General features: G+C 40.6%; 1 protein-coding gene across 1 annotated transcript in view; it reads left to right on the top strand.

The window, feature by feature from the left end:
- LOC140211013 (pecanex-like protein 2) overlaps positions 1-12,652 on the top strand; it is a 270,987-nt gene that overhangs the window by 138,952 nt on the left and 119,383 nt on the right. Inside the window, 3 exon segments of the mRNA XM_072280359.1 lie at positions 2,709-2,859; positions 8,845-8,986; positions 11,543-11,720. Of these exon segments, the coding sequence (XP_072136460.1) occupies positions 2,709-2,859; positions 8,845-8,986; positions 11,543-11,720 (471 nt within the window).

Genomic DNA, 12,652 nt, shown 5'->3' with positions numbered 1-12,652 from the left:
AAGGTGACATATACGTACTTAGATAATAAATTTACTTTGAATTTTGAGCTTACTCTTTCACAGATATTAATCAAAGGAACCCAGTTAATGGTATATGTGTTGCATATTGTGAAAGTGGGTAATGTTGTCAACAATTTATGTCTTGTCACCTGTGAAGTCTTTCAATGACTTTCTTTCCTTATTAGTTACCCTTGCACAGTTCTTACAGACACTTTAATGTATTGTTATTTTTATGTAGCCTCAAAGTGAATTTTTAGGCTTTTCTATTTTTTTAATTTTTTTCTAAAAGGAGCAGAAGTCGGCCATTCGGCCCACCCAGTCTGCTCCGCCATTTTATCATCTGATCCATTCTCCCATTTAGTCCCACTCCCCCGCCTTCTCACCATAGCCTTTGATGCCCTGGCTACTCAGATACCTATCAATCTCTGCCTTAAAGACACCCAATGACTTGGCCTCCACTGCTGCCCATGGCAACAAATTCCATAGATTCACCACCCTCTGGCTAAAAGAATTCCTTTGCAACTCTGTTTTGAATGGGCGCCCTTCAATCCTTAAGTCATGCCCTGTCGTACTAGACTCACCCATCATGGGAAACAACTTCGCCAAATCCACTCTGTCCATGCCTTTCAACATTCGAAATGTTTCTATGAGGTCCCCCCTCATTCTTCTAAACTCCAAAGAATACAGTCCAAGAGCGGACAAACGTTCCTCATATGTTAACCCTCTCATTCCCGGAATCATTCTAGTGAATCTTCTCTGTACCCTCTCCAACGTCAGCACATCCTTTCTTAAATAAGGAGACCAAAACTGCCCACAGTACTCCAAGTGAGGTCTTACCAGTGCCTTATAGAGCCTCAACATCACATCCCTGCTCCTATACTCTATTCCTCTAGAAATGAATGCCAACATTGCATTCACCTTCTTCACCAGCGACTCAACCTGGAGGTTAACCTTAAAGGTATCCTGCACGAGGACTCCCAAGTCCCATTGCATCTCAGAACTTTGAATTCTCTCCCCATTTAAATAATAATCTGCCCATTTATTTCTTCTGCTAAAGTGCATAACCATACACTTTCCAACGTTGTATTTCATTTGCCACTTCTTTGCCCATTCTTCCAATCTATCCAAGTCTCTCTGCAGACTCTCTGTTTCCTCAGCACTACCGGCCCCTCCACCTATCTTTGTATCATCAGCAACTTAGCCACAAAGCCATCTATTCCATAATCCAAATCATTGATGTACAACGTAAAAAGAAGCAGCCCCAACACTGATCCCTGTGGAACACCACTGGTAACCGGCAGCCAACCTGAATAGGATCCCTTTATTCCCACTCTCTGTTTCCTGCCAATCAGCCAACGTCCTATCCACATATGTAACTTTCCCGTAATTCCCTGGGTTCGTATCTTTCTGGTGATTTCTTTTAATTTTCAAACTATAACCTTAAGAGAAGACAGCAAGGTAACTTGGACCTATTTTGGAATTGTTCCCAAGTTGGCTAATTCTTCTGTTTCTCCTTTGTCTCTGTGAGAAGCATTAAATCTTGACATATTTTCTCTCAGATATTGCCTCAAGTTAGAAATGGAACCTTGATACAGGATCCTAAACAAACAGAGGAACCTTGTTACTTGCTATTCTGCCTAAGGCCCAGCAACACTGCCCCAAAAGTAGGACTGCCAACTCTGGTTTAGGGTGGTAATTTTAAGAGTAGGGCTTTAGCAATGGAAACAGCCACAAATAACCAACCACTGAAGATTGAAGATTGAAAAGGGAGCAGAGATTTTGGTGGTAGGAATGGAGCAAACTCAAAGTCTAGTTTATTTTCATGTGCACAAATACATGTATGCATAGGTACGATGAAAAGATTATTTGCAGCAGGATCACAGGCACATAGCGCCAGATAAGCAGCATTCACAAGTATAATATAATTAAACTTGTACACAATTTTTACAAGAAAGAACACAATTAGAACAAAGAAACAAAGTTGATATTTATGCAAGGTGATCAAAGTGTTGCAATATTGTAGTAATAGGATTGTACCAGTTGGCTCAAGAACCGAATTGTTAGTGAGTTATCCATTGAACCTGATGGTGTGGGACTTCAGGCTTACTATATGTACTACCTGCCTGATGGTGTCTGTAAAGCAGCATGGCCTGGATGGTGTGGATCTTTGGTGATGGATGTTGCTCTCTTAAGGCAGTGTATCACATATATATTTTTTTAATGTAATTTAGGGATGTAGATTGGAACAGGCCCTTCCATGCCAATGAGCTAGCGCCACCCATTGGACCCATGTGACCAGTTAACCTAGTAACTGTACATCTTCGGAATGTGGGTGGAAACTGGAGCACCCGGAGGAAACGCACGCAATCACAGGGAGAACACCTCATATACAGTGGCGGGAATTGGACCCAGTTTGCTGGCACTATGAGTGTTGAGCTAACTGCTACACTACCATGCCATGCCATCCCTATTACTGATAGTAGGCCATAGGGATGGTGAGGGATTTGACATTGGCATAGTGAAATTCAAAATAAAGCATTGTTGGACCTCTAATGTAAGTCATCAAGTCTTGGGTTAGTTCATTATCTGCCTGGTTTCTTCCTCTCATCAGGGAACCTTTTTGAGGCTGGCTGCACATTTGATTTTGGTTGTATTCTTTTGGGAAATTTTAACAGCCACCTCCATTTAAACATCTCCCTTTGTTTCAGCCATTTCTTAGTTTTGTGCTGTATACTTTGGCTGGGACCGTCGGATTCCTGACACATTACCTGCTCCCGCGACTCCGCACACAAGTTCCATGGTTCTGCTTTGCGCATCCTTTGCTTAAAGCCAAGGAATATAATCAGTTTGAAGTCCAAGGTTGGTAATATAAAGAAACTGCAAGTTGTATCTTTCAAGCCACTGGGAAATTAAAATATGATAAACTTATCCATTCTATCAAAGTAAGTTTGACAGTACAATGATTTTAGCAGCTCTGGAAGGGTAAACAGATCCAGGAAAGTTCTAAATGAAGGATCTCGGCCTGAAATAGCGACTCTTTATTCCTTTCCGTAGATGTTGCCTGACCTGTTTAGTTCCTGCAGCATTTTGTGGCTTGCTGGAGGAACTCAGCAGCACAGCCAAAATCTATGGAGGGAAATAAGCAGAACATTTTGGGCTGCAACCCTTCATCAGGACTTCTTCCTCTGCATAGGTGCTGCCTCTCCTGTTGAGTTCCTCTAGCATTTGCAGAATCTCTTGTATTTAAGTACTAGTCTTTATCTGCCTAGTTGCATTAATACTGGAAGACATGAGGGAACTTACGGTTTTATTGTGCACTTATGTTGATGGCATGAATATTGATTTCTCCAACTTATGGTAATTTCTGCCCCTCCACCCCCTGGCTGCTCTCTCCTTTTCCATTCCCCATTCTGACTCCCCTCTTACCCCTTCTTTTCTCCTGACCTATCCATAACCTCCCTCTAGTGCCCCTCCTCCTTCCCTTTTTTTCAATGGTCCGTTCTCTCCTCTCCAAATAGAGTCCCTCTTTTTCATCCCTTGATGTTTTCCACCTATCACCTCCCACCTTTTCACTCCACCCCTTTCCCCACCCACTTACCTTCCCTCTAACCTGGCTTCACCTATCACCTTCCAGTCTTTACTGTTTCCCCTCCCCACCTTCTTATTCTTGCTTCTCCCCCCTTGGTTTCCGTCCTATTGAAGAGTCTCGGCCCGAAATGACAACTCTTTATTGCTCTCCATAAATGCTGTCAGAGCAGATGAGTTTCTCCAGCATTTTGTTGTGCAGTCTGAAAGGGCAAGATACCATTTGAGCTGGCCTTTGTCCGCTTTCTTGTTCGATGGTTTCTATTAATCTGCTGAGATGATGAATTGCAGGAATGAATAGTCCAGTGAAAGAGATGAAATGTTGAATTGATGAGCTTCTGTTCTCCCTTCTCAGATTTCTACACAGGAGTTAATCAGCCTGAGTGCATCCATTAGCTTTAAGTAACGTCACCAGTGAAGAAACACTAGAATTAATAATTAATAAATGAATGAATACTTTATCTTTTAATCTGTTATTTGATAAGACTCATTGTCTGTTTACAAAGCCATTGCTGACCTAACCTGATCCCTTGGGTGTGATTTTAGTGAAATGTAAGCTATTAATTTCTCCAAGTGATATTTCTGGTAAAAAATCTAGGTTTTCTGCATCATTTGTACACACTAACAGATTATAGGTGTTATAGATTAACATCCTCAGTGTCAGATCACTCCTTGGCTTTGCCCTGTTGTACATCCCTCTCTCTATGCTCCTCCAAATATGCCCTCTTGAATTTAAACTGATTTTAATCACCCCATAATGAGCTAGCTTCTCTTCACCCCTCAGGACTGTAAGCTATTAGTTTTCCACCTTGAACCATGCTGGCCCTTTAGCTCTCTTTCCTCTTCTAAGATATTCTTCAAAATCTACTGCGTTGACAAAGTTTTTTGATCAGCATCTTACTTAATTTCTGTTGAGGCTCTGTGTCATATTTTATTTTAAAATACTCCCATAAATACACTGAGACGCCACTTTATTAGCTACTTCCTGTACCTAATAAAGTGGCCACTGAGTGTATGTTCATGTCTTCTGCTTTTAGCCCATCCACTTCAAGGATTGACATGTTGTGCATTCAGAGATGTTCTTTTGCACACCACTAATGTAACATGTGGTTACTTGAGGTACTGTTGCCTTCCTGACAGCTTTAATCAGTCTGGCTATTCTCCTCGGACCTCTCTCATTAACAAAGCATTTTCACCCCTGAATTGCCACTCACTTGATTTTTTTTGGTTTTCACACTATTCTCTGTAAACTTTAGAGACTGTTGTGTGTGAGGCGATCAGCAGTTTCTGAGAAACTCAAACCACCTGGTCTGACACCAACAAGAGAAAATATGCAGATGCTTGAAATCCAAGCAACACACACAAAATGCTGGAGGAACTCAGCAGGCCAAGCAGCATCTAGGAAGCGTACAGTCGACATTTTGGCCGAAACCCTTCGGTCTGATACCAATAATCATTCCATGGTCAAAGTCACTTAGGTCACATTTCTTCCCCATTCTAATGTTTGGTCTGAACAACAACTAAACCTCTTGACCATGTCTACTTGCTTTTATGCGTTGAGTTGCTGCCACATGATTGGCTGATTAGATACTTGCATTAATGAGCAGGTATACAGGTGTACCTAATAAAGTGGCCTCTGAGTGTACATGTTATTTTAAATGCACTCCATGATACACTTCTGTTGTTATTGAAAGATTCTGTTTTGAAAATATATTCTGCAAAATCAGATTCAGATTATTTACCAAAATATACAGTAATATGTTACATTTGTGTTAACAACTTGACAAAATCTAAGGATGTGATGGGGACACTCTGCAAATGTTGCCACACATTTCAACACAAACACAGTATTCCCATAATGGACAATTCTTTTTGAGCATTCAGTATGAAACAAAACAAGTAATTTTCTCAATTTCTTTGTAGTTATTAACATTACTGCTTAATACAAATGAGGGTGAACATTGAAAGTCATGTGTGAAAGTGAAGTGACAGGAGCTTGTGGATTGCTGAGGTAAAACTGTATATGTTTACATTGGGATTACTTGAAGTAGAATTTAATTTGCTTGAGCAGAAAGACAATAATGTCAAATTAAAACCTTCATGCCTTGTAACTGCACTAAATGTAAAATGGAGTTGGCTTAAAGTAAAACATCACCTGGAGATCAAAATATGATTGTAATTAAATTGAGTTCTTTGATTCTGAGAAGATATACTAAAAGGGTTTTGAATTAGACAACAAATTAAATTGTTGATTTAATACTGCATTTACATCAGAAACCTATTGAATTTTGTAATGGGCAATATTCATTAGAAATGAATATCTCCATGCTCTATAATTCCTCAGTACATTAAAGGATTCTCTCCAGAGTGGCTACTACTCACTGCACAAAGCAGCATCCATCGTCAGAGATACCCACCACCCAGGTCATGCTCTCTTCTCACTGCTGCCATCAGATAGAAAGTACAAGAGCCTCAGGACTCGCACCGTCAGGTTCAAGAACAGTTACCATTCCTCAGCCATCAGGCTCTTAAACAAAAGGGGATAACTTCACGTGCCCCATCATTGAAAAGTTTCCACAACTAATGGTCTCACTTTCCAGGACTCTTCATCTCATGTTCTTATAATTTATTGCTGTTTATTATATTCACATTTGCACTGTTGTCTTCTGCACCCTGGTTAAACATTCTAGTTGGGTGATCGTTTCATTGATCCTGTTATATTTATTATATAGATTTGTTGAGTAGCCTATGAGAAAATGAACCTCAGGATTGTACATGGTGATATATATATATATATATATGTACTTTGGTAATAAAATTTACTTTGACTTTGAACACAAATGTATTGTTGGAGGTAGTGAAGTAGTTATGGTCTTCAGGGACTTCAGTGACGTCTGTGACAATGTCCCAAAAATTAAAGCCACTGGGATCAGGGATAGTTGGCAAATTGAACCCAATGCAACACACACAAAATGCTGTGGAGGAACTTTTGCAGGACTGCACTGCCAGATCCAGCTCAAACTGTACCAGCAAGTTCGCTGACGATACTACAACAGTTGGCCTCATCAGCAACAATGATGAGTTGGCATTGTCCGGAGACGTCAGCTATTTATTCCCCTCTATGGATGGTTCCTGACCTGCTCAGTTCCTCTAGCACTTTGCTCAAGATTTCCAATGTCTGCAGAATCACTTGTGTTTATAAATTGAATCCAATGTTGGCTTGATATTAGGAGGTTGCATCTGATAATCAAGGGTAGTTGTTGTAATTGGAAGCCTATGACCAGTGGTGTACCAGAGGGATCGATGCTGAGATACTGTTATCTATGTAAATGATTTGGATATAAACGTAGGGGGTATGATTTGTACCTGTACTGTAGATGACACAACAATGATCAATTATAGCAATGACAGGTGGGATTTAACCCTGATAAGTACAAGGTGATACACTTTGGGAGAACTAATAAAGACATTACACATACAATGCATGAAAAGCAAAGTAAAAATGAACATGTAATCTGTTTTTCTCAGGGATAACTATTGGCCATGAACCAGGGAGAATTACCCTGATACTTCTGAATTAAAGTCATAGAACCTTTTACCCTTATCTGTAAGTCAGTAAGGAGTTTGCACGTTCTGTCTGTGACCATGTGGGTTTTGTCTGAGAGCTCCAGTTTCCTCCCACATTCCAAATAGTCACATGGGTGTAATTGGCTAGTGCAGGCTCATTGAGCCTGTTACCATGCTGCATCCCGAAATAAGCTAAAAGTAAAATTATCTGAGGAGAAGTTGGGAATCAGGCTAACATCTAATCTGAAAGACGACATTTCCATCAAGAATTTCTGCAGAGATGTTGAATCATTTGGGAACTGGCTAAACAAATCTTTCTGTGATCCTTAGGACCTGATGATCTGGTCTTGGGTTTGAACACAAGCACCACTGGCAATTCTAATGCTAGACGTCATCCATAACCTATCTAACAGATGGGTGCAGGTCGATTGACTAGGCTGATTAGTAGTTTGGGATGTTCTTGATGGGCTGACGGGTCTGTTTCTGTGCTGTAACAAATAGAAAATTTGATTTGACATTAAATTCTTCATCACGGTAGAAGTGCAAACTGTCAAACCTGATCTTTCAGAGTATGTAAGCAGTGACAAACTCAAATGCACCGAGTTTACCTGAGAAGGGAACATTTGCAGTCGTCCCCAGATGCCCATTATAACTTGGCTCTCCATCAAAAATCCATACACTCTTCTACCATTCATAGTCATAGTCATAGTCATACTTTATTGATCCCGGGGGAAATTGGTTTTCGTTACAGTTGCACCATAAATAGTTAAATAGTAATATGTAAATTATGCCAGGAAATAAGTCCAGGACCAGCCTATTGGCTTAGGGTGTCTGACCCTCCAAGGGAGGAGTTGTAAAGTTTGATGGCCACAGGCAGGAATGACCTCCTATGACGCTCTGTGTTGCATCTTTGTGGAATGAGTCTCTGGCTGAATGTACTCCTGTGCCCAACCAGCACGTTATGTAGTGGATGGGAGACATTGTCCAAGATGGCATGCAACTTAGCATCCTCTTTTCAGACACCACCGTCAGAGAGCCCAGTTCCATCCCCACAACACCACTGGCCTTACGAATGAGTTTGTTGATTCTGTTGGTGCCTGCTACCCTCAGCCTGCTCCCCAGCACACAACAGCAAACATGATAGCACTGGCCACCACAGACTCGTAGAACATCCTCAGCATCATCCGACAGATGTTAAAGGACCTCAGTCTACTCAGGAAATAGAGACGGCTCTGACCCTTCTTGTAGACATTCTCAGTGTTCTTTGACCAGTTTGGTTTATTGTCAATTCGTATCCCCAGGTATTTGTAATCCTCCACCATATCCACACTGACCCCCTGGATGGAAACAGGGGTCACCGGTGCCTTAGCTCTCCTCAGGTCTACCACCAGCTCCTTAGTCTTTTTCACATTAAGCTGCAGATAATTCTGCTCACTCCATGTGACAAAGTTTCTGACCGTAGCCCTGCACTCAGCCTCATCTCCCTTGCTGATGCATCCAACTATGGCAGTCATCAGAAAACTTCCGAAGATGACAAGACTCTGTGCAGTAGTTGAAGTCCGAGGTGAACATGGTGAAGGACGTGCCAGTTTGATTATCTCTACTCTATACTTTAGTTCCATCCACTCAGTTCTGTTCTGTAGCCAATTATAGTATCTTTATTCTACTATGATTTCATATTTTGTGTTTCAGACGCAGCCCAGTTGATGTGGTTTGAACGAGTATACGTTTGGCTCCTGTGCTTGGAGAAGTACGCTATTTACCCAGCTGTGGTTCTCAATGCACTCACCAATGATGCTTTCTCTCTCAGCAGTCACAAGAAGCTCGGCATACAGTAAGCAGCTACATGCTTATATCACACATGTTGTACTTTGTATTTAGAAATTATATTCATCACCTTTACCTGTTCCTATCTCTGTCTTTGTTGGTGGTGATAATTAATCAATTTCAATACACATGTTTTCTTAAACTATTTTACATTATATATCTAATCCTCTCCCAGCACATAGTGATGAATTAATAGGAGCGATCTCTTCACACAGAGAGTGATGAGGCTGTGGAATGGGCTGCTAGAGCTGGGGAGTGAGATTGAGCTCATTCAAGGATAGATTAGTCTGGAGGCTCAAACAATTGGTCCTGAGTTGACAAATAATTCTTAGATATTTTCAATAACCAATTCTATTAATCAAAATATGGTTGAAGTGATCAAAGTTCAAAGTAAATTTATTATTAAAGTACATATACTGTATGTCACCATGTATTACCTTGACATTGCAGGCATTCACTTTAGATACAAAGAAATACGACAGAATCAACATTTTATTGTTATTAGTGATAGTAACAAATATGACATCCAAGCAATTGTTTTGTAACAGAAAAGCTTTAAAAATTAAAAAAAACACTATTCTGAAAACTTTTAATGCATTACTGTGATGTAGAGATCCTGAGAACATACGTCAATGTTATTGTAAGGGCAATGCAGGTCAGACCAAGTTTAAACATCAGCTTACATCACTCCCAATCTGAAGTTTAATGGCGAGGAGTGGAAACTAAATCAGATTTTACTTCAACACCAGAGCTGATGCATTGAGTTTAGAAGAATGAGGGGGACCTCTTTGAAAACTATTGAATATTGATAGGTCTAGGTAGAGTGGGTGTAGAGAGGATGTTTTCAGTGGTGGGAGGTTCTCAGACCAGAGGGAACAACCTCAGAATAAGAGGACATCCCTTTAGGGCACAGCTGAGGAGGAATTTCTTTTGCTGGAGGGTGGGTTAGGGTTATTGTCATAAACAGCTGTGGGGGTCAAGTCTTTGGGTATACTTTAAGGTTTCTGATTAGTAAGGGTGTCAAAGGTTATGTGGAGAAAATAGGAGAATGGGGTTGAGAGGGATAATAAATCAGCCATGATCAAATGGTGGAGCAGACTCAATGGGCCAAATGGCCTAATTGTGCCTAATTATGGTCTTATAGTGGCAGGTCAACTGGAGGGATGAGGGATTGTAGACTGTTCTACTGGCTCTCCACTACAGTTCTGAACATAAGCCTGTTTATTCAATATAGTCACCTTGTAAAGCTATGGAACATTATCCATGTAGAGTACCTGTATTGATAACCCCTACATGGAATGCTCACCATGTTAATTCACTTCCAGTGAGAAAAGAATTATTAGAGGTGTCTTGACTATAATCATTATGAGTCTGTCCCTGCCATTGCAGAGTGGCAGAGACCAGCTCACCCATTTGACTGAGGAGCAGTTTATAGTATGTGGAGTATGTCAGCTGATCTCCCCAGTGTTAAGCCAAGTGCCTCCAGCTTCAGCCTTTAACTCTTCTGCTCACACTACTCTCCTATGTGACTCAACTTCTGAAGCAAAATATGAAATGAGAAACAGCGAAGGTTGTAGAACAAAACCAACTTAGATGAGCATTTTTTGTCACTTTGCGGCTTTGGTGTTGGCTGGACTTCAATCCTTGTAGATAACTTAAGATTCTGATGTTCCCAAATGCTACAAAAGAAAGAAAAAATGGTATCATAGGAAACAAGCCCCATCATCAAATCTTTTAACTTACATATTTTACATATAATATATTACAAATGTTAATTTATTCTGCACAATCTAATAACATTTTCTATAGTGAGCTTTGGTACGTATAGTCACTATTTGCACTATCAGACAGGCTACAATTTACACCCTCTGTAGTAATGATGTGTTCAGATTGCCAGGACTAGAAGGATAGGACTAAAGTTTAAAATAAAGTTATTATCAATGTCACCATATACTACCTGGAAATTCACTTTCTTACAGGCATTCACAATAGAATCAGTGAAAAACTACACACACAGACTGACAAACAACCAATGTGCAAAAGAAGAAAAACTGTGCAAATAATAAATAAATAATACTGAGAACATGAGTTGTAGCATCCTTGAAAATGAGTCCTTAGGCCGTGGAATAAATTCAGAGTTGAGGTGAGTGAAGTTATCCGTGCCAGTTCAGGAGTCCTGATAGTTGAAGGGTAACAACAGTTCCTGAACCTGGTGGTGTGGGACCTAAGGCTCCTGTACCTCCTTCCTGATGGCAGCAGTGAGGAGAAAGCATGACCTCGATGGTGTGAGTCCTTGATGATGGGCGTTGTTTTCTTATGTCAACACTCCTTGTAAATGTCGTCAATGGTAGATCATTTGTGCGTGTCAGAATTAAATCAATAAAATCAGCTACAATTGGAAGAGGAGAGTGGAAGCACAAACAATCTGACTTCAGAATATCTGTGGAATCAATCTGGAAGCCAGTAGCCTCCTCGCAGTTGAACTCACCTCATCTCTGCACTGAGGGAGAATGAGAAGTGTAATCTCCATTTATACTCTACAGTGTTGTACTTTGTTTTGCAGTTGTGATGTTTTAATGATGACAGTGGCCGGTATGAAGCTGCTACGCTCCTCCTTCTGTAACCCAACGTACCAGTATGTTACGTTGAGCTTTACAGTGCTCTTCTTCCAGTTTGACTGCAGAAGCGCCTCCGAGACATTCTTGCTGGATTTCTTCTTGATGTCAATCATATTCAGTAAGGCAAGTGATTGATTATATAATGTGTGCCAATGAATACGCAAAAAATGCCCTAGTGGTGAGTAAATGGTGTGAGGAATATAACGATGAATGGTATAAGAAGATAATTTGTTCTTTTGTGGGATATAGAACATAGAAAAGTGGAGAGTAGTGCACGTCCTTCAACCCATGGTGATGTGCCAACCCTTCAACCTATTCCAAGATCAGTCTTACCCTCCCTTCCCACATAGCCCTTCACTGCCTTTCATTAATGTCTTAATTGTCCTTTACGTATCTGCCACTACCACCATCTGTGGCAGGCACTTACCACTCTCTGTGTAAAATACCTCTGACACCCCCCATTCTCTCCTCCAAGCACTTAAAGTTATGCCTCTTAATATTAACTATTTTTGCCCTCAGAAATATCCTATGCCTCTTATCTTCTTATGCATCTCTATCAAGTTACCTTTCATGCTCCTCTCTAAGCTCGCTCAACCTATCCTCATAAGACATGCTCTCTAGTCCAGACAACATCCTTGTAAATCTCCTCTGCACCCTCTCTAGAGCTTCTACATCATCTTCCAAATAATCTTCATGAGATGTGATAGTAAATAATCTGTGTTGTAATGGTGAATAGTCTTCATGTTGGGATCACTACAGCACGCAATGTTGTGCCAACCTTTGAACCTACTCTAATGTTAAACTAACCCTTTCCTTCTATATAGCCCCCCCCCATTTTTCTACTTTCATGTGCCTATTTAAGAGTTTCTTAAATGCCTCTAATGTATCTGTATCTACCATCACAACTGGCAGGATGTTCCACGCACTCACTGTTACCTCTAACAGCCCCCATATGCTTACCTCCCATCACTTAAAAATTATGGCCCCTCATATTAGCTATTTCCACGCTGGGAAAAAGTCTCTGGTTATCCCCTTGTTCTGTGTCTCATATAATG

Source organism: Mobula birostris, chromosome 2, assembly GCF_030028105.1.
Source record: "Mobula birostris isolate sMobBir1 chromosome 2, sMobBir1.hap1, whole genome shotgun sequence".
Classification (NCBI taxonomy): domain Eukaryota; kingdom Metazoa; phylum Chordata; class Chondrichthyes; order Myliobatiformes; family Myliobatidae; genus Mobula; species Mobula birostris.
This window is presented reverse-complemented; position numbering and strand designations above follow the sequence as displayed.